Below are 20,408 nucleotides of genomic sequence, written 5' to 3'. Positions count from 1 at the left end.
ATCAGCACCGTGCTTTAGCAGCATCTCCACAACCTCGACGTGACCGTCTTGACAGGCATAGTGCAGTGGTGTACAGCCATCCTGTGGCATGATGCATCAACGGCATGACGTACAGGTACAGCGTCATCATCATCATTAGGCGGTACAGGTACACCATCATAGGTCCATCAAGCGGCGAAGAGGGGGATACTGTACTTACATCGCTCTTGGCTTGAGCATCAGCACCATGATCCAGCAGCATCTCCACCACCTCGACGTGACCGTTGTGACAGGCATAGTGCAGTGGTGTACTGGCATCCTGTGGCATGATGCATCATCGGCACGACGAACAGGTACAGTGTCATCATCATCATTAGGCGGTACAGGTACACCATCATAGGTCCATCAAGGGGCGAAGAGGGGGATACTGTACTTACGTCGCTCTTGGCTTCAGCATCAGCACCATGATCCAGCAGCATCTCCACAACCTCGACGTGACCGTATTGACAGGCATAGTGCAGTGGTGTCCAGTAATCCTGTGGCATGATGCATCAACGGCGTGACGTACAGGTACAAAATCATTATCATCATTAGGCGGTACAGGTGCACCATCATAGGTCCATCAAGGGGCGAAGAGGGAGGTACTGTACTGACGTTGTCCTTGGCTTTGACATCAGCACCGTGCTTCAACAGCATCTCCACCACCTCGACGTGACCGTTTGACAGGCATAGTGCAGTGGTGTACTGGCATCCTGTGGCATGATGCATCAACGGCACGACGTACAGGTACAGTGTCATCATCATCATTAGGCGGTACAGGTACACCATCATAGGTCCATCAAGGGGCGAAGAGGGGGATACTGTACTTACGTCGCTCTTGGCTTCAGCATCAGCACCATGATCCAGCAGCATCTCCACAACCTCGACGTGATCGTTTAGACAGGCATAGAGCAGTGGTGTCCAGTCACTCTGTAGCATGATGCATCAACGGCGTGACGTACAGGTACAAAATCATTATCATCATTGAGCGGTACAGGTGCACTATCTTAGGTCGATCAAGGGGCGAGGAGGGAGGTACTGTACTGACGTAGTTCTTGGCTTGAGCATCAGCACCGTGCTTCAATAGCATCTTCACCACCTGGACGTGACCGTTTAGACAGGCATAGTGTAGTGGTGTCGAGTAATCCTGTGGCATGATGCATCAACGGCATAACGTACAAGTACAGCGTCATCATCATCATTAGGCGGTACAGGTACACCATCATAGGTCCATCAAAGGGCGAAGAGGGAGGTACTGTACTGACGTTCTTCTTGGCTTGAGCATCAGCACCGTGCTTCAACAGCATCTCCACAACCTGGACGTGACCGTATAGACAGGCATAGTGCAGTGGTGTCCAGTCATCTGTGGCATGATGCATCAACGGCATGGCGTACAGGTACAAAATCATCATCATCAGTAGGCAATACAGGTATGCCATCATAGGTCCATCAAGGGGCGAGGAGAGAGGTGCTGTACTGACGTTGTCCTTGGCTTCAGCAATAGCACTGTGCTTTAACGGCATCACCACAACCTCGACGTGACTGTCTTGACAGGCATAGTGCAGTGGTGTCAGTCATCCTGTGGCATGATGCATTAACGGCATGACGTACAGGTACAACATCATCATCGTCATTATGCGGTACAGGTACACCATCATAGGTCCATCAAGGGGCGAAGAGGCAGGTTCTGTACTGACGTTGTCCTTGGCTTTAACATCAGCACCGTGCTTAAACAGCATCTCCACAACCTCGACGTTACCGTCTTGACAGGCATAGTGTAGTGGTGTCGAGTAATCCTGTGGCATGATGCATCAACGGCATAACGTACAAGTACAGCGTCATCATCATCATTAGGCGGTACAGGTACACCATCATAGGTCCATCAAGGGGCGAAGAGGGAGGTACTGTACTGACGTTGTTCTTGGCTTGAGCAATCAGCACTGTGCTTCAACAGCATCTCCACAACCTTGACGTGACCGTTTCGACAGGCATAGTGCAGTGGTGTCCAGTCACTCTGTGGCATGATGTATCAACGGCATGACGTACAGGTACAACATCATCATCGTCATTATGCGGTACAGGTGCACCATCATAGGTCCATCAAGGGGCGGAGAGGGGGATACTGTACTGACGTTGTCCTTGGCTTTGACATCAGCACCGTGCGTGAATAGCATCTCCACCACCTCGATGTGACCGCCATAGCAGGCAAAGTGCATTGGTGTATCGCCAACCTGTGGCATGATGCATCAACGGCATGACGTACAGGTTCAGCCTCATCATTATCATTAGGCGGTACAGGTACACCATCATAGGTCCATCAAGGGGCGGAGAGGGGGATACTGTACTGACGTTGTCCTTGGCTTTGACATCAGCACCGTGCGTGAATAGCATCTCCACCACCTCGATGTGACCGCCATAGCAGGCAAAGTGCATTGGTGTATCGCCAACCTGTGGCATGATGCATCAACGGCATGACGTACAGGTTCAGCCTCATCATTATCATTAGGCGGTACAGGTACACCATCATAGGTCCATCAAGCGGCGAAGAGGGAGGTACTGTACTGACGTTGTCCTTAGCTTTGACATCAGCACCGTGCTTTAACAGCATCTCCACCACCTCGACACAATCAAATGCGTATAGGCAGGCATAGTGCAGTGGTGTTCTGCCATCCTGTGGGATAATGCCAACCATAACGTCACCACATTCAGCTCAGCGATACATTCAAAAAATAACCAACATAATCCTATGATACCAAACAGCACACGAACCTCTTTTTTGTATTGGGCAGCATCGCGAATACGTTGTTGGTGCCAGCTGGTCAACAGCTGCAGCGCCTTCTGTGAATCTTTTGAACGACACGCATTGAACAACTGCTCCCCATCAGCACTCATGGTAACGGTATCTCTCTCTCTATTCACCATCCGCTTCAGAACCGCTTTATTGCTTCTCTATCTACCATCAATCTTATGAGCCCCCTTCAAGTACAACTCGTCTGACAACCCAGAATTCGGACTGGGATTCGACGTGCGCGTGCAGTTTCCAAAACGGCAGCCGGTCAGCGGGCCTCGCTCTTCTCTGCGTGGTGCATCAAACGACTCACCTTTGCCAGATATCTTGGGTGACAGTTGCGAGTACAGGTGTACTTGGTTGCCCAGCGCACGTTGTCGCCTGTGAGGCGAGATCAGTGGCCTTACTGAAAGCAAAAAAATGGCAGCAATGCTTTCAATCAAAAATCCGGCGTCGCCGCAAGGCCCCGACCAGGAGAGTCCCGTACCAAGCACAAGCGATCAGTCACCACACACACACACACACACACACACACACACACACACAGCAAGACACGTCAAGCAGCCCGCCGATGCCGATATCGAGACCGAGATCGCTGCCAAAGAGAGCAAGAAGAAGAAGAAGAAAAAGAAATCAAAGGCAAATGGCAAAAGCCAAAGAGGGAACAAGAAAAATGCGAAGAACACACACACACACACACACGTTTACACCTTTTGTGTTTTTTCACTTTCAAAAAAAAAAAAAAAGTGAAAACAACAGTCATGCAAGCAAATTCCAAAGCGCGCGGAAACAACGTATGCCGCCCCTTTGCCTGCCATGACAGCCCGCCTGTTACAAGCAGCTTCCAAAACACCACAAAACTGGGGCTTGAAGTACTGTCTCGTTGACTGCCATGGCTTGACAAGCCCGTTGACTAACCCCGCTTCCCCCTCCGGTCATATCAATCTTATCCCCCCGCCCAAACGCGAGCGACCATTGCTGGCGGCAGCTTTAAGCTCATGGCCTCGCGCATCCAAAGGGAACGAGCAACATCATTGGCCCTTTTCGTCGCTCCCAATGACCGCCTTGGCAAAAGTATTTGACCGTTTCTGGAGTCGAAAAGCCCGACCGTCGAGGCCTTGATCCTCGCAGAGCAAGCACAGCTCAGATCCTAGCAGGGCACTCACATCATTCAATGTCTCTGCCAGAAGCCAAAAGGCAAGTCGGATCAAAAACCAATGTTTATAGCTGCTTAGGCCCCCCTCGTTCGATTCGACACGTTCGGCTGTGACACATTTTTCAAGCCACGAACTACATGACGCATCTGAATACAGTATCGGCCGAACCAGTACGAGAAGAAATGACTTTGATTTCAGAGTCGAGGAACAGCCACGTGATCGCTCATCACGCTCGCCGGCCAGTTGGGCATGGCAGAGAAGCTGGTCGGACGAACGCGAGGTGCGCTTACAATAACTGTGCTTCATGTCCTTCTTCTTGTTTTTTTTTTTTTTTTTTTTTTTTTTTTTTTAGAAAATATTGCGCTGGCTCTTGGTTTCTGCTCCTCGGGCGAGCCGCAGTGTCGTGGCATCATCATCATCAGCATGAGCCGTTCAGGCAATCATTCGAGCACTCTGTCGACGCCCATCGGTCTCTCAAAATCCTGAGTTTCAGCACTGCTTCCAGCACACGGTTGCGATGCTCCTTGATGCCTCGACGACTGTCGAGGCGTTGATCGTCGATGCCTGCCTTCGCGTTGATCCCTACTCTTCAAATTGCTTCTTGATTCAGCAGCACACAGGCAAGCCGGTCGGTTACCAACACTGTGGCGATTTCCATGCATGGTAATCCCCCAGTGCGTCTGCTCAAGGCAGATGCGAGCCTTGTCTTGAAGACCTTGCTGTGATGCAGGCCACAATCAGGTCATGCCTTCACTGATCCTGGCCTTGTCACAAGACGTTACACGACCACACGCTATTAATTTCGTGCGAAAGGAAACTGGAAACTGTTCTTCACCAACCACCTAGGTTGCACGCAAACAAATGTACCCGTCGTGATGAACGGAATACGCCGGGCCTTTGGGCCAGCAAGGACACAACTGCGCCAGGCAAAGGAAGCGTCAATTGACTCACCTCGTGCACAAGTGGTTTGTCCTCGTTCTGGCCACCATTATTTTTCTTCAAGCGGCCAAAGTCGTCATACATCTCTGAATCGGAATTGTGCCAGTCAAGTTTTACGTCAGCCTTTTCCTTGAATCGACCCAGGGAAACAGGGACGACGGTGATTGTGGAGATACAAGGCGTAATCTGTGCGGCAGGCTAGCACAAGCAGAGATAGACCAAAATCCGGGAGCCGTACCCGTCGCGCACTTCCACTTTGCCTTCCCAAGGCCATTGACAAATGCTGCATCGTGAGCAAGACTGCCAATTGACGTTGCCACATTGCCACACTGCCTGACCGTGGGTTTGAAGAGATCGTTGCTGCCGCGGACAGCCTGTTTCGATGGCACAAGAGTTGGAGCGAAGAAGAAAAAAAAAAGAACAATCTCACACTACACCCATCATTTTTCTCGCGGCAACCCGCAACTCGGCGCGCAGCCATCAAGCGCCCGAGTCCAACTGTGATCGAGCTGTGTGCGGCCATAGACGTTGTGTGCCGTCCTACCTGCAGGATGGCTTTGCCATCCAGCGCCCCGGCTCAAAATGCCACTCCCTTGGTCTACAGGACCGTACTTACATCTCGATAGTAAGAACGACCACAATGTTCGACACGCTTTCTCCCCGTAAAGGATAATCAAACATCATCGCCAGGACTGGTGTCTTCCAGTGATACAGTAGCTTCTGGACGTATGACGATGCCTGTAGTCCAATACATGATGATGGTGCTTCTTTTACTTCTTCTGGTCGTTTTGTGCTCGCAGTTACTCCGTTTCTCCTGCGGCGGGCCGCCCTCTCATCACCAGCTCGCGCAGTACCGCGGCCGCCAATTTTGAGACACCATGGTCATCAGTCGATGTCACGACGAATGAGGGCAGGGCTGTTTTCCGCTCTTTTTCGATGGCTGTTGAACTGCTCTGCTTTAGACGTTTGGCAAAGCCCGCCCGGCCCGTTGACTTTTTTTTCTGTTTGCATAGCGATCCACAAGCTCACCACAAGCGTCGCATATTTCAATTCGTCGGTGCAGCTTGAGCGGTGGCCGTTTGAGCGGCCTGGTAGTCACAAAGGGTCTGTAGGTCGTGGATATTGAACAATTGAGGATCCACGCGCCAGCCGACACTACAGAGAACAGCAGCAGCGCACCGCCAGCGTCTGGCCTGCTCCGCTTGAATCAAGCCTTGGACTGGCGCCACGTTGAAATCCGATGAGCACAAGACAATGCGGACAATGACATGGGAATCAGGTTCGCACCATTGTGATTCGAAGTTTGGTAGGAGCAAGGGGCACGGGTTGCGCACAATAGCTCTGCGACGAGCTATAAAGTGAAACAGATTTATCGGTAAGCAAGCTTGCCTCTGCAATCAATACCGAAAATAAAAAAAAAGCCCACCTCCAGGTTGATGCGAATGTTGCGAAGGAGCAGATCCAAAGGCCGTGCACCCGCCTGCCACAGCAGGCCATCACATATCAATCGCAGGTGCAGCAGAAGAGCGCAAAGGTACGCCATCGTGGTTAAAAGGCTTACAAGATTATCGCATCCGGGTCGGCGCCGTGACTCAAGAGCTGCTGAGCAACCTTTCGGCTAGCAGAGAAGGCGTTGCAGGCTGCATAGAGTGGCGTGTGACCGTCCTATAAGGATCATCAATGTTCAGAAACATGAGCCTACTTGCAGTTTTTTCTTAAAGGGGCGGAGGGGAGCGTCAGGGTAAATTTGTAAAATCGGCACTGAAAGCCATTTGAGCGCGCGAGAGAGGCAAAGGCGTGATGGCAAGGGATATGGTCATGCTCGGTTTGAAGCCACAACATCAAGAACAAGGAAGCAGGCTGGAGACACAATGGAACAAAGCGGGGTGCAGGGAGCAGCGACAACGGGCGGACGGAGAACGGGGAAAGAAGAGGGATAGCGGGAGAGAAGACAAAGAGCAACAGGCAGAACGGACGCGCACGGTAGGCAGGGTGTAGAAGAGATAGGGACGGGACAAAGGCGACGAGCAGCAGGAGCAGGAGCGAGGGGAGGGAGAAAGAGGGAGGCACTGTACTGACGTTGTCCTTGGCTTCTGTATCAACACCGTGCTCCAACAGCATCTCCACATCTTGTCATGACTTTCGAGGCAGGCCAAGTACAGCGAGGTTTGACCATGCTGTGGGATGATGCATCAGCATGACGTACAGGTACAGCATCATCACCATAATCATCATGTGGTACAGGTATACAGGTATACCAGCATAGGGGGGTAAAGGGAAAGAGGGAGGCACTGTACTGACTTTGTCCTTGGCTTTTGTATCAACACCGTGCTTCAACAGCATCTCCACCACCTTGGCATGACCATGATAGCAGGCCCTGTGCCGTCATGCTGTGGGATGATGCATCAGCATGACGTACAGGTACAGCATCATCATCATCATCTTGTTGTACAGGTGCACCATCATAGGGGAAAAAGGAAGAGGAAGGTATTTTACTGACGTAGTTCTTGGCTTCAGCATCAGCACCGTGCTTCAACAGCATCTCCACCAGCTTGACATGACCGTCAAGGCAGACAACGTGCAGTGCTGTCCAGCCATTCTGTGGGATGATGCATTCATGTGTTATATATTTTATATCACCCAACTGACACATTCAATCAAAGTGTAGTATACCAAACAGCATACGTACTGCATTTCTGAATTGAGCAGCATCTTGAAAACGTTGTTGGTCCCAACTGGTCAACAGCTGCAGCACCTCTTGTGGATCTGATGCATAACACGCATCCCACAGCTGCTTTCCATCATCACTCATGGTAACGGTATCTCTCTCTCTATTCTTCACCATCCGCTTCAAACCGCTATCTATCCACCATCAATCTCATGAGCCCCCTCCAAGTACAACTCGTCTGACAACCCAAAATGGCAGCCGGTCAGCGGGCTCTTTGCTCTTCTCTGACTGATGCAAAAATGACTCACCTTTGGCCAATGATATTGGTTGACAGTTGCGAGGACCGGCGTACTTGGTTGCCCAAGCGTACGCTGACGACTGCGAGGCGAGATCAGTGGCCTCACTGAAAGCAAAAATGATGGCAGCAGTGCTTTCAATCAAAACGTTCTGGCGTCGCCACAAGGCCCGAACCAGGAGAGCATACCAAGCACATGTGATCAGTCACCATGCAAACACAAAGCAAGACACGTCGAGCAAGCCCGCCGATGCCGATATCGATAAGAAACAAAAGAACAAGAAGAAGATCAAAAGCAAATGTCAAAAGCCAAAGGTGAAAAATGCAAAGAACACACACACACACACACACACACACACACACACACACACACACACACACACACACACACCTTTTCTTCTTCTTCTTTTGTTTTTTTTTTCGTTCTGAGAAAAGTCAAAACTACAACAGTCATACAAGCAAATTCCAGAGCGCCGTAAAACCGGGGCCTGTACGAACACGCGTACTGCCCCTTTGCCTGCCATGACACCTCACCCGTAACAAACAGCTTCGAGAGTGCTTCTAAACTGAGGCTTGGACGCATAACGCGAACTGCTTCGCCTGCCAGCCAACCGGGCTGCAGATACGGCTTAAAGTCTTGAGCCGCGGTCCACACCTCATTTTTTCCATGGCACAACAGAAACAGCTTGAGAAGCCCAGCCGGCGTGGTCGTCCACCCCCCGACGCCTTGCAATATGCCGCTTCTTTTGGACACAACCGTGCACAATAAAAAGACGTTGACAAAGTGCACCTTGTCGTTGTCAAACAGGTTCAACTCTACCTCGACCAGGGCTAGTTATAGAAATGTCAGGGGCTCGACGAGCTCTCCTCCCTTCGTTCCAGCAGTCAGGGCCGCCTTGACGGCCAAGGCAGCAGCAATCACGGCCTGGCCGCGAATGGCAAGCACCCGGCCCAGAAAGCTCAACGATTTGGAGGTAGGCATGGTTTCCAGCTGCAGCAATAATTGCACCAAAGGCTCAGGTACCTGCTGACGGTGCTGGGGGCTACCTGGCGCATGGCGTGATGCTGATGGTGCGATTCTTCGTCGTTGAACTAACGTGTCACCACGGCGGTGACCAGGCCGTGCTGCGACAGCTGCTCGTAGGGCGTCAAGAATAGCTCGTGCGTGCCTGACTTGAATGGCGCCGACAAGAGACTGTGGCTCAGCTCGGCCATTCGTTCTGGCGTCAGCTCGTTAAAGGCCAGCGTCATGCCACACTATCGTAAACGGGGTGCATCTGGCAAATGCCATACGGGCACCGTTGCTCCTCGGCCTCTAACGCCATGGTCTGCGTGTTTGAGATGAGGTGGTCAAACCGCTGCTGCACCTCCAGCTCCTCCTCGTTCTTGCTGTCATCAGCTGCTGAAGCGTCGTTGGTAGCTTCGACAATGACTTTAACGCAGCAAACTCCGGCACCACGACCCGGGTTTTGCAACTTGACGCGTTGAGGCGGCTGCTTGGCTTTCGATTCGTCTGGATGCTCGTTTATGATGTGGTTCCTCAGACTGCCTTTTGCAGCAAAGCATGCTTGACAGAAGGGACAGCCCATGCCGTTCAAAAATAGGTATGCCTTCCACAGGCATACGCGGCCCAAATGACCATACAAAAGTGCTGTCATGACCAAATCCCACCATGAGGACTAGCCCGTAAGAACAAAGCCAAGTCCGGACCAGCGCTTGAAACGGCAGGGCCTACCTAAAGTCGGCAGCATCGCAGGCAAACACCTTGACAAATTCATTGCGCATGTTTGCTTAACACTGTACAGCGTCCTCATCTTTTTCCAGTCGGTTTTTGTCTTGCTGTTGCGGAGGCGCGCGCATGTTTAGCATTCAAAAGCCAAATAAGCCATAAAGGGCGCAAGGGCGGTTCAAGTGGCAGCGCTCACCTTCAAGCTGTCAGCGCTTGCTCAAAATAGCGCACATGCACGTTGTTGACAAGGACAAGCTATGATAAAAACCTGCCATCAGCCAATCCTGAAATGTGGCCTTGGTACCCCTGTCAACAAAATTGCCCAAAGCGCTTCGGGACGGCGTCTGGCAATGGGCGATGTCCTCACGAGGCTTTACTGACCATCAGCATGTCTTGCAATCAAGTCATACTGGTCCACACGTTTTCCATGACGTGCCAGAGGCCGTCCAGTCAGCTCTGAGCTCTTCAAGACTCAGGGTGCAACTGCTTTGGCCTCGGCTGTCTCAAGTAAGAGGCGCACGGCGCAAAGCAGCATTTGCCAGGAAGCATGGTAGCCTTCATGCCACGTCTTGGCATCAGAGTGCATCCAACGTGCTTGATGTTGCGCTTGGCACGTGGCAGTACGTACTGCACCATTTTTGACGCGATTCATCCGCCTCGCCAGTGGATCACGCTCTTGGCGACGACAAGCTGTTTCTTCGGGGCTGCATTTGCCCGCTGCCTGCGTGCCAAAATCAAAAACCAGTGTGGAAAGAGCATTGTAAATTTAATATTGCTCAGGCAAAACGAAATTTTTTCTGATGGACAAAAACGCGAGCAATCTATCCATACATCCGATGATGGAGTTGTAAAGGGTTGGACACTGGACAGTGTACGCGAGCAATCTATCTATGCATCCGATGTCGTTTCACATGACATAATAGATGTCGTCAGGTCGCGAAAAGCTCTCGCAGTTACTCGATTGCGCATTCACACCTCGAGCATGATGTGAAACAAACAATTTGTGACAACCAAACGTCATTGCTCCGAAAAAGCCGTGTGCACCAAACTTTTACAGTCAAGCACGTGCGGTCAATCAATCAAGGTTTCCTTCTTTTCACATGTATGACCAAAGTGGTGAGCTGGCAACGCAACATTACGGCGAGCTCCATGACGCATTTTTCTCACCAATGCCCTCAACGCAGCGATCGCACCAGGCGGGTTTGTACGTGAGCGAGCACTGCGCGACTGGGAAGCAGCTTTGGTTGGCAACCATCATGCTGCTTCAATGCATTCTGCCCACCGTGGCCATGGCGGTCATTTTGGGCTCGCTCGGGTCTGCCCACCGTGCGACATCCACCGACATGATTTCCACCATCACGGCACACACCGTTGACCGGCTACGTCGTCAGTGTGACTGCACCAAAGCCGACCTCTTCTCTCACAACAAACAAATTGCCGCCTGTCGCAAAGCTATCATGATTGACGTCATTGATTCCCTGATCAACGCATCATTTGCCGACCGCATTGAGCGAGTATGCAGACACTTCTTTCCCTGCTCTCTACACCGTAACTTTGCGAGGCTTTGGCAACCCCTCAACTGTCTTCTCTTTGCTCCTTTCAACGCCTGCTGGTGATAGCTTGAGCGTGCCTCCCTTGGCATCACCCATGTTGGAAGTATTGGTTGCAATTTATCCTCCGTGCCCGAAGGAGTCACCCGCATTGATGGCAACATCTTTTTCATACGATGCAGTTTGACAGAGTCATTTGACGTGCAGAAGCTCAGCACTGTGGTCGAGATCACTGAAAATGTCTTCATTATTGTTAGATCACTTCAAGAACGTCGCGAGCCTTTAAAAGACAGTCCGAGTTTTTCTCAGCCCATTGTTCTGCATTGACCGCCGACCTCCTGCGCCTCCTGCACTAGGACTCGCCTTTGGCAAACCTGAGTTTCATGGGCAATCTCTCCATTTTGGGTGGCGATTTGACATTGCAGGTAACGTCCTCTCTCTACCAGAAGGGAGGGTCAGAATGTGTTGTTATATTTCATCTCCTCGTCAGGGTGCCTAATATGGGTTTTGTGAGAAAAGGCGGCGCGACAAAGGGCGAGTCTTGAAACGCAATACTGCTGAGTGCCGCGGGCTGCAGCGGCTCATGCGCAAGCGTTTTCTGACCTGATGTGGCTGTATACGACCCCAGGAGAACAAAGTCTTGACCAGCTTGGCCGGCTTGAGCAACCTGGCATCGATCAACGAACTTATAATCGATGTGAGTCGTACTTGAGCGCAAAAAATTGACGCACAGCCGAGCAGAGTCTGCTGTAATTGGAGGAAAAAAGTACCAACTTGCATTGTGGTCACTTCTCTGCCCCGCGCCCGGCTTTGAGGTGGAATCGCACAGTTCTTCATCAACTTGTTTTCCCGACGGAAATGTGTAGGGGAACGAAGTGCTGACCAGTCTCGCTGGGCTTGATGGTTTAACATCAATTCCGAACGCCCTCGAGATTACAGTCAGTTCTGGACATGCCCTCGCTTGGCTCACACGGTCTTTTTTTGCCATGCAAGGCCTTTGCCTCTGAGAGTTTCGTTCGTGTAGCGGTGTTCCTGTTTGGTAATGAGATGGCTCGCCTACTCAATGCCGCTTGACATGGCTCGGTAGCACAATGGGAACATGACCAGCCTTGCTGGATTGGAGAGCCTAACATCGACCGGCACACTCAAGATTAAAGTAGGCGCCCAAAGCACACGAATATCTGCCTTTGGTTTTCTTTTCATCAAGTTTTTTTTTTAATTTTTGGTTGAGCAGCACACAATAACGAGGGATCTTGTGGCGGCAACGCAACTTTTAGAATAACTACGCTCTGACCAATCTTACTGGTTTGAAGAGTTTGGTATCGATTGATGGTACTTTCAGTATTGAGGTACGCTTCCGACACAGCACTGCTCGGTGGTTGCTGTGAGGGCACCCTTGTTCCCGTGCTGTTGTGTTGTTGCGGGCCAGAATAAGACAAAGGTGTCTGCGTTGATGTGAGCTTGAGTGCTGCAATAGATGCAGCTTAAACAGTTTCTCATCGTTGTTCGTTCTTGTGGCTTGACGTGCTCTCAAAGGACAATGCCGCCCTGTCAAATCTGGCTGGGTTGAATGCCTTGTCATTGATAAATGGCCCTCTAACGATTCAGGTGAGCTCCGGAAGATACTCGATTCCTGGCGCCTTGAAGACTTCTTGCATGCCTGCTGCCTAGCATGTGAGCTCATGAAGCACCAGCCTCGATAAGCCTGAGAAACCTGATAGCCTTGGTTTAACTTTATCATCGCTCTTTTGGGTGTAATGGCGCATCACGACGTAGAACAATGAAGCACTGCTCAGTCTCAGCGCGTTGAAGAATTTGACGCAAACGACTTTCATCTATGTCACGGTAGGCACTCGCCACACAAATTCTTGGTCTTATCGTTTCATGGCGATTTTTTTTTTTTTTTTTTAAAATTTGAGCTGCATAGTCAAGCGGGCCAATGAATAACTCAAGCAATTGTGGCGCCTGTTTGGAGCGTTCATCAATTTTGTCATTGCGCTGCGTGGCGGTTGGCAAACGTGTTGCGCGCTTTAGAACAACGATATGTTGACCAGCCTCATTGGCTTGGACAGTCTGACGTCACTGGAGCTGTTCCACATTGAGGTCGGGCGCACACAGGCAGTAAAGAGGCCAGCGTAAGCAATCTCCCCTGCTCTGATCAGCGCTTACATCTTGTGCTTTGGTTCGACGGTATTTTGTAGGATAATGACGTGCTGTCTAGCCTTGCCGGCTTGGAGAGCTTGACGTTTATGGGTAGTCTTGACTTATGGGTACGCACGTCACATTGACCCTATGGCTGTTGAAATGGTGCTAGCGTTTGCAGCCACGGTGGGACAAGACCATGTGGAAGACAGTTTGTAACCATGACATTCTATGGAGGAAGCGGGGTTTAGAGCTTTCTCATCAGTATTGTTGTTTTTTGGCTTTTTGCGACTGGTAGAACAATGCTGCGCTTACCAGTCTCAGTGCTTTGAAGAACTTGGCAGCCTTGGAATTCTGCCTTTATGTGTCTGTGAGTTAAGCGAGCAACTTCCTTGTTTTTCCGCTGGCTTGTATACCATGAGAGAGAGAAAGGAGCTCATAGGATCAAGAAAGAACTGAGAATACCCGCGTTTGCGGTGTGATGGGGTTGTCACTTGCAAAGTGTCCAATTGGGCTTTTGGGTTGATTGTCTATCTATCTTATGACAATCATTCTTCTTGTTCTTGCATCCGTGATATTGTAGGGTAGCGATGCGTTGACCAGTCTCGCCGGTTTGCAAAGCATTACGTCCATCGGCACCTGCCTGACATTGAACGTAAGCACTTGACTCACACAAGACATACGGTGCCTTTAAATTGGCATCTACACTCGAGTCGCAATGACTTGTTAAACGCACGCCGTGATGGGAAAGAGCTATTCAACAACTCCATCATGTGAAGGTGTCGTGACGCTGGTCCATGTGATTGGCTAGCTTTTGTTCGCTTTCGTGCGCTGACATCAACGTGTTGCTAAAGGGCAACGGCGGGCTGACTGATCTTGCTGGCCTGAACAACCTGACATCCATTGGAGGCAACGTCGAGATCCTTGTGAGTAGCTTCATAGGACTCTTCGTCGTTGGATTGTGGTATTCTCTTGCCAGTGATTCTGCCCATGTCAAGTGTGTTGAGAAAGCAGCCGGATGTCATCAAGTCAACATATTTCAATGCTTGGGCTGTGTTGATGTGAGTAAGTTTTATCATTATCGTTCTTTGATGTCCCTCTTGTGGTGTCATAGGTCAATGACGCATTGGTCAGCTTTGCTGGCTTGGAACGTCTGACCAAGATTGGTGGCCGTCTCAAGATTGAAGTGAGCTCTCTTATTTTGGACTCTTGCTTCCTCTCCTTTTTCTTTTTTTTTTTTTTTTTTTTTTTTTTTTTTTGAATCGAGCACAATTCTGCTCGAAAGGGTTTGTTGCGAGGGGTAAAATGGCGGTGTTTAGGAGGGCCAAAAAGAGCGTTTTAACGTCTGAGCCTCTGTCGGGTGTGTTTTGATCTGGAGCGTAATGTTGACAATTCTGCCGTCTTTGTACGCTGTCGCCTCTTGGCGTGATTTTGTAGGCAAACAACGCACTGACTAGCTTTTTCGGACTGCACAACCTGACGACCGCGCACGGGGAGTTGGTTGTCTGGGTAAGTCCTGATCAACTGATTTACCGTATCCGAGGCATTTTTGAACCCTTGTACAACGTGTGACGATCTTCTTTTTCCCACTTGTCCGTTTGTAGAACAACAACGCATTGAGCTGCCTGTGTGGCTTGGATAACTTTATTTTTATTGCCGAAAGTATTGAGATCAAAGTATGGCCGAGCCAAGGGAACGCTGGATTGCCAGCTTGTCCAACCCTCCCTAGTAAAGGTTTGGGAAGGCACACTACCTTAGCCGTGAGGTATCTGCGTGGTAACCTGATGGTATTTGGTAATGCACCGCCATCAAACGTGCCTTGCCCCATTGCGTAGGACAATGCGTTGTTGACAAGTCTGTCTGGTCTGGACAAAATAACATCTGTTTCATCAACGATCTCCATCCAAGTAAGTCCCGTTGGGAGTCTGCGTTTGATAGCCTGTGCACCTGCTCTTGTGGAAAAGCTTCGGCGTCAGAGAGTTGCTAGGAGGGCAGCAATACTCTTGTGTGTGCTCGGTATTCCAGCGGTGCGTGGCCCATCTTTTTTATCACGGCACGCTGGGCGCAACGTGTCGACTTCTAGAACAATAGCGCGCTGTCTAATCTGCATGGCTTGAACAGTTTAACATCGGTTGCTGACCTCTCGATCAAAGTGAGTTTGTTTCACGCATCTCCTGACTGTAGCTTCATTCCTGGTTGCAATTCTTGACAACAACATAGAAACAACTAGAGATTCAGAGAAGCATTGCTCTTGCAATGGTCCCGAGTCACTCGATGGGCTGTTTCAGTGCTGGAATTGTTCTAATATGACGTGGTTTTATAGGATAACAGAGAACTGGCCACTCTAACTGGGTTGAGTAATCTAACAGAGATTAAAAGTTACCTCAGGTTTGAGGTGAGCTACGCTGACGCAGATGCTTTCCTACCTACCTTCAAATGCAGATTTATGGAGAAGTTGTTGGGTCGATTGTTGGTTACGAAAGTTTTGACAGCAAAAAAAAACTGTTTATGTGGGGCTGGGGCCGTGCAATGCCTTGATCGACGTCTTCTGGACTGACTTATCGTTGACTTGTAGAACAATGACGCACTGCCCAGTCTAGTCGGTTTGGGCAAGGTGACAACCACTGGTTCATTTGTCCGGATCGAGGTTAGCTAGTTATAAGCAAAGGTTCCGACTCGCCACTGAGCTACTCTCACGCACGGATCCAGCCAGAAAAAGCTTGCGTGTGAAGGAATTGGGGTAGATCACAAGACCTGCGGACTCATAACTCCTTTGCGTGTCGGTGTAAATAATGCCATCGATGCGTTCTAACCTCGACCTGGCAAAATAACAACAAACTGGCCAATCTTACCGGTCTAGACGACCTAGCATACGTTGGCAGCTACGTTTTGATCCAAGTGAGTTTGCCTTGAGCAAGATAGGTGTCTTGCGAGTGAACCCTCAAGCTTGCTCGTCCTGTGTTAACAGGTTAAGACTGGGGCAGTTAATTGCGATGACTTTTGTGTTGTTTCAATCTGCTTGTGCGACTTGACGTGCCTTGGTAGAATAATCCCGCACTCACCAGCATCGCGGCATTGAGCAGCCTCACGACTGTCAACGGTCGCCTCGAATTTGCAGTAAGTTCCGGCGCAGGCGATGATCAACTGTGCTCTTTGTTAATTAGTGTCGCGTCTGAGCTGATTTCTGGGATTGGAATGCTGACAATGGTGATGGCGGCAATTATTCTCACTTCTTCACGCTCGGGCCTTGCCGTTACCTCATAGTACAACGGCGCCCTGACAAGCTTTGATGGTCTACACAGTTTGACTTCAATAAACGATGATTTGAGAATCTACGTGAGTTGCAGCACTACCGATGCTCTCGCGCGGGAATGCTGATATCAAAGCATGGGTTGAGGTGTGCCCGTAAATCGGCAACTCTTTGGGGACGTAGGTACTCTAGTAAATCACGATGCTGAGTCTGTATTCCTCTTCTATGTTGCTTGACGTGGCTCTTTAGAACCACAACGCTCTGACCAATATTGGGTTGAGCAATCTGTCATCAGTGGGTAATAACCTCAAAATGAAAGTAGGTTCTTATCGCCTTTCCTGTCTTCTGCTCTGGCTTGCCCGACAAAGACTTGGGTTGCAAAAGAATAATACTATGTCCTGCCATTTATAGTACAACGAAGCCCTGCCCAGTCTCGCTTTGGAGAGCCTGGTGTCGATCGGCGGCTCTTTCGAACTTACAGTAAGCTTCTGTGGTACCCGGTTTTGACCATGCGTTTGCCATTTATGACTTTTGTTCGAGTTAAGCTCAGGTTGCAGGTTGTTGCAAAGTCAAGAACCTATCTGTGTGGCCTAAACATGAATGGCCGAGGCTTAAAGAACTTTTGATGTCTGTGCTCGTGTATTTTTTTTCCTCGATGCTGTAGAACCACGGTGGCCTAACCAACCTGGTTGGTTTGGGCAGCCTGATGTGGATCGGCAACCACGCCAAGATTGCGGTAAGCGCTTGCGGTATCAAAGCTTTGTTGCGGTTTTTCATGTTGCTTCTACCCTCGTTTACAACTGAGGAACGCCAGCAGAATTTCTCTGTGCGGGTTTGGATGATCGAGCCCAAAAAATGAAGCTTACGCGCTCTGACAATGGGTCGACGAAATTCTGTAGGACAACGACGCCCTCACCAGCCTCGTCGGTTTGGATAATTTGACAGCCATTCAAGGCTATCTCAAGATTTCGGTGGGCAATCTTGATATGAACGCTTGCTGGAATTTTGCTTTTACTCCCGATATACCTTTGCAAAACGCTGCCAGCGTTGGTTTTGTTTTCTTAATTGGAAACGTCATCTTTGTTGCCTGGCCTTGCAGAGTAATCCAAAGTTGACCAGCGTCGCCAACTTGGCCAATCTCGCCACGGTCGGCGGCTACGTTCAAGTTTGTGGCAATGTCATGCTGGACTTGGAGGATGCGAAAGCCGATCTAGATGGTTTGGGAACTTGCCAAGTCTTTTCTTCCAGTGGTACTTGCTCAGCATGTTAACATGGCCATGGCATTTCAAAGCAAGCCTTTGAAGCATCTTTGTGCGCATCGCCTCACAATTGACTCTGGAACCAAACTCACCCAGGCTGCATGCAAGAGAACCGTGCAGCTTTCAAACTCCCTGCGCCTTTTCAATGCGCTGTTGTCCGCCCCTCCTTTCCGCTGAGGTTGAGCAATCATTTGCAAGTCCAAAAGGTGTGATGTGAGGACCGATGGTAAGATAAAGCCCTCAGACTACCGACCTGACGAAATTTTTTCTGGATGTGACCGACAATCATAATTAGCGCGCCAGCGCAGCAAGACATTGAACAAGCGTGCCAAACAGGTGCTGCGAGCCCTCAACAAAGTTTTCCATGCCTGGTGGCCCGCGTCTCACGGGTAGCCACAGCTCGGCAGTTCCACCCTGTTTATGATGCGAAGGAGATATGAGAGCACTGTGTAGCTTTTCAAGTTTGTGGCTGCACAGATATTGCACAAACTGACCCTAACCCGGCTGTACCAAGCACCTTGACAACCAGGCGTGTGTACCGCATTCAATAGCCACAATCTCAAGCTTCACCGATACCCATCGCCCGCGCAACAAGCCCACCGCTCAGTGCTCTTGTTATCAGCTTGCGCAACGCCACAGCCGCCATTACCGAGACAGCATTGTCATCAATCATTTGATGTCATAGTGAATGGAGACGAGGCGGTTTCCCGCTTCTTTCGGTGGTTGTTGGGCTGTTCAGCTTCTGACGCACGACAAAACCCCTGCCTATTGACTTCATTTTCTGTTCGCATAGCTTTTAGGATATCACCTGCCTGTCTGTGGTCAATTTACAAAGCGAAAAGAGGAAGTAGAAACGTTAAAGGTACAAAGTAAAAACATGCCACTCCCGGTCAACAGGACTGTACTTGTATCTCGGTGGCAGGAACAATCACAATGTTTTACAAGCCTGCTCGACGAGTGCCGTCAAGGATTATCAGCCATTTTAGTTGATCACGATTGGCAGGACTGGTGTCTTCCAGTGTGATCCAGTAGCTTCTGGAAGACGTGCGTCTATGCTTGTAGTCCAATAACAGCGGTCGACAAGCCAATCACAAGCGTCACGCAATTCAATTCGTAGGCGCAGCTTGAGCGGCGAACGTTCGAGCGGTCAGGCAGTCACACAGGGTTTGTAGATCTTGGATATTGAACGATCTAGGATCCACGCGCCAGCCCACGCTACAGAGAACAGCAGCGGCGCACCGCCGGCGTCTAACCTGCTCCGCATGAATCAAGCCTTGGACTGGCACCACGTTGAAATCCGATGAGCACAAGACAATGCGGACAATGACATGGGAATCAGGTTCGCACCATTGGGATTCGAAGTTTGGTAGGAGCAAAGCAGTTGGGTTGCGCCCAACAGCTCTGCCACCAGCTATAAAGCAAGACAAATTCATCGGTGAGCGAGCTTGTCTCTGCAATCAGTACCGAAATGAAAAAAAGGCCCACCTCCAGCTCGATGCGACTCTTGCTTAGGAGCAGATCCAAGGGTCGTGCACCCGCCTGCCACAACAGGTCATCAGGTATCAGTCGCAGGTGCAGCAGAAAAGCAAATAAGGTACGGCATCGTAGTGATTGGCTTACGAGGTCTCTTGCATCCGGGTCGGCACCGTGCCGCAAGAGCTGCTGGACAGCCTTTTGGCTGGGAGAGAAGGCCTTGCAGACTGAATGGAGCGGCGTTTGGCCGTCCTATGTGATAGTCAATGTCCAGAAACATGTGGCACATATTCGTTTTTGTTTTTTTTTCAGGGGCGCAATGACAAAGGGTTGAGTGGTGTCCGGATTAACATGTAAAGTCACAACATCCGAAAAGGGGAGAGCAAGGACAGCAGTTGGGAGAGACCAAAGGGGAACAGAGCAGGGTACAGGGAGCACCGGCATTGCATGGATGCAAAAAGGGGGGAGAGGGAGAGCCAGAGGCATAACGAACGCGCACGGTGGGCAGGGTGTAGAGCGGAGGAGGGACGGGGCAAAGGCGACGAGCAGCGGGAGCAGGAGCAGCAGCCAGAGGGGTAAAGGGGGGAAGGAGGGAGGTACTGTACTGACGTTGTCCTTGGCTTTAGCATCAACACCGTGCTCCATCAGCATCTCCACCACCTTGACACGACCGTAATAGCAGGCAGTGTGCAGTGGTGTCCAGCCAGACTGTGGAATAATGCATCAGCAGCCATCATCATCATCCTCATATGGTACAGGTGTACCATTATAGGGGGATAAAGGGGAGGAGAGGGAGGTACTGTACTCACGTTTTTTTTGGCTTCAGCATCAACACTGAGCTTCAACAGCATCTCCACCATCTCTACATGACCGTGAACGGAGGCAATCTGCAGTGGTGTATCATTCTGCGGGATGATGCATCAGCATGATGTACACCATCAGCATCATCACCATGAGGTACCATCATAGGGGGTAAAAGGGAAAAGAGGGAGCTACTGTACTGACGTTGCTCTCAGATTTAGCATCAACACCGCGCTTCAACAGCATCTCCACAACTTTTACATGATCGTTTCGGCAGGCGGTGTGCAGTGGTGCAATGTCATGCTGCGGGATGAACAGTACAGCATCATCAACATCATC

At 50.3% G+C, this 20,408-nt stretch overlaps 4 protein-coding genes across 4 annotated transcripts in view; 1 reads left to right on the top strand and 3 right to left on the bottom strand.

The window, feature by feature from the left end:
* Positions 1–5,948: 5,948 nt before the first annotated feature.
* Positions 5,949–6,445, bottom strand: MONBRDRAFT_24765 (uncharacterized protein; the record flags this gene model as incomplete). The annotated part of the gene is made up of 3 exons (XM_001744919.1): positions 5,949–6,057; positions 6,190–6,293; positions 6,329–6,445. 3 exons carry the CDS (start codon positions 6,443–6,445, stop codon positions 5,949–5,951), a joined length of 330 nt encoding a protein of 109 aa, XP_001744971.1.
* A 590-nt stretch (positions 6,446–7,035) lies between these two features.
* On the bottom strand, positions 7,036–9,650 carry MONBRDRAFT_32099 (uncharacterized protein; the record flags this gene model as incomplete). Its single annotated transcript, XM_001744918.1, has 8 exons — positions 7,036–7,254; positions 7,322–7,501; positions 7,592–7,764; positions 7,879–7,973; positions 8,372–8,681; positions 8,963–9,122; positions 9,233–9,410; positions 9,601–9,650. The coding sequence occupies 8 exons, from the start codon at positions 9,648–9,650 to the stop codon at positions 7,036–7,038; spliced, it is 1,365 nt and encodes a 454-aa protein (XP_001744970.1).
* A 1,200-nt stretch (positions 9,651–10,850) lies between these two features.
* On the top strand, positions 10,851–18,646 carry MONBRDRAFT_24763 (uncharacterized protein; the record flags this gene model as incomplete). The annotated part of the gene is made up of 28 exons (XM_001745093.1): positions 10,851–11,108; positions 11,214–11,396; positions 11,501–11,569; positions 12,011–12,082; positions 12,232–12,300; positions 12,422–12,493; positions 12,681–12,752; positions 12,921–12,989; positions 13,179–13,247; positions 13,346–13,414; positions 13,585–13,656; positions 13,870–13,941; positions 14,401–14,472; positions 14,724–14,795; positions 14,891–14,962; positions 15,122–15,193; positions 15,370–15,438; positions 15,610–15,681; positions 15,862–15,933; positions 16,332–16,403; positions 16,551–16,622; positions 16,786–16,854; positions 16,948–17,016; positions 17,201–17,272; positions 17,436–17,507; positions 17,636–17,753; positions 18,091–18,152; positions 18,596–18,646. The coding sequence occupies 28 exons, from the start codon at positions 10,851–10,853 to the stop codon at positions 18,644–18,646; spliced, it is 2,304 nt and encodes a 767-aa protein (XP_001745145.1).
* A 484-nt stretch (positions 18,647–19,130) lies between these two features.
* Positions 19,131–20,408, bottom strand: part of MONBRDRAFT_7571 (uncharacterized protein) — a gene marked incomplete at both ends in the record, with an annotated part of 5,743 nt that continues 4,465 nt past the window's right edge. Inside the window, 4 exons of the mRNA XM_001744917.1 lie at positions 19,131–19,520; positions 19,878–19,976; positions 20,078–20,173; positions 20,274–20,372. Of these exons, the coding sequence (XP_001744969.1) occupies positions 19,131–19,520; positions 19,878–19,976; positions 20,078–20,173; positions 20,274–20,372 (684 nt within the window). The remainder of the gene's footprint in view (positions 19,521–19,877; positions 19,977–20,077; positions 20,174–20,273; positions 20,373–20,408) is intronic.

Source organism: Monosiga brevicollis, genomic scaffold (assembly GCF_000002865.3).
Source record: "Monosiga brevicollis MX1 MONBRscaffold_7 genomic scaffold, whole genome shotgun sequence".
NCBI lineage: Eukaryota > Choanoflagellata > Craspedida > Salpingoecidae > Monosiga > Monosiga brevicollis.
Note: the sequence above shows the minus strand (reverse complement) of the source record. Positions and strands in the feature narration are given on the sequence as shown.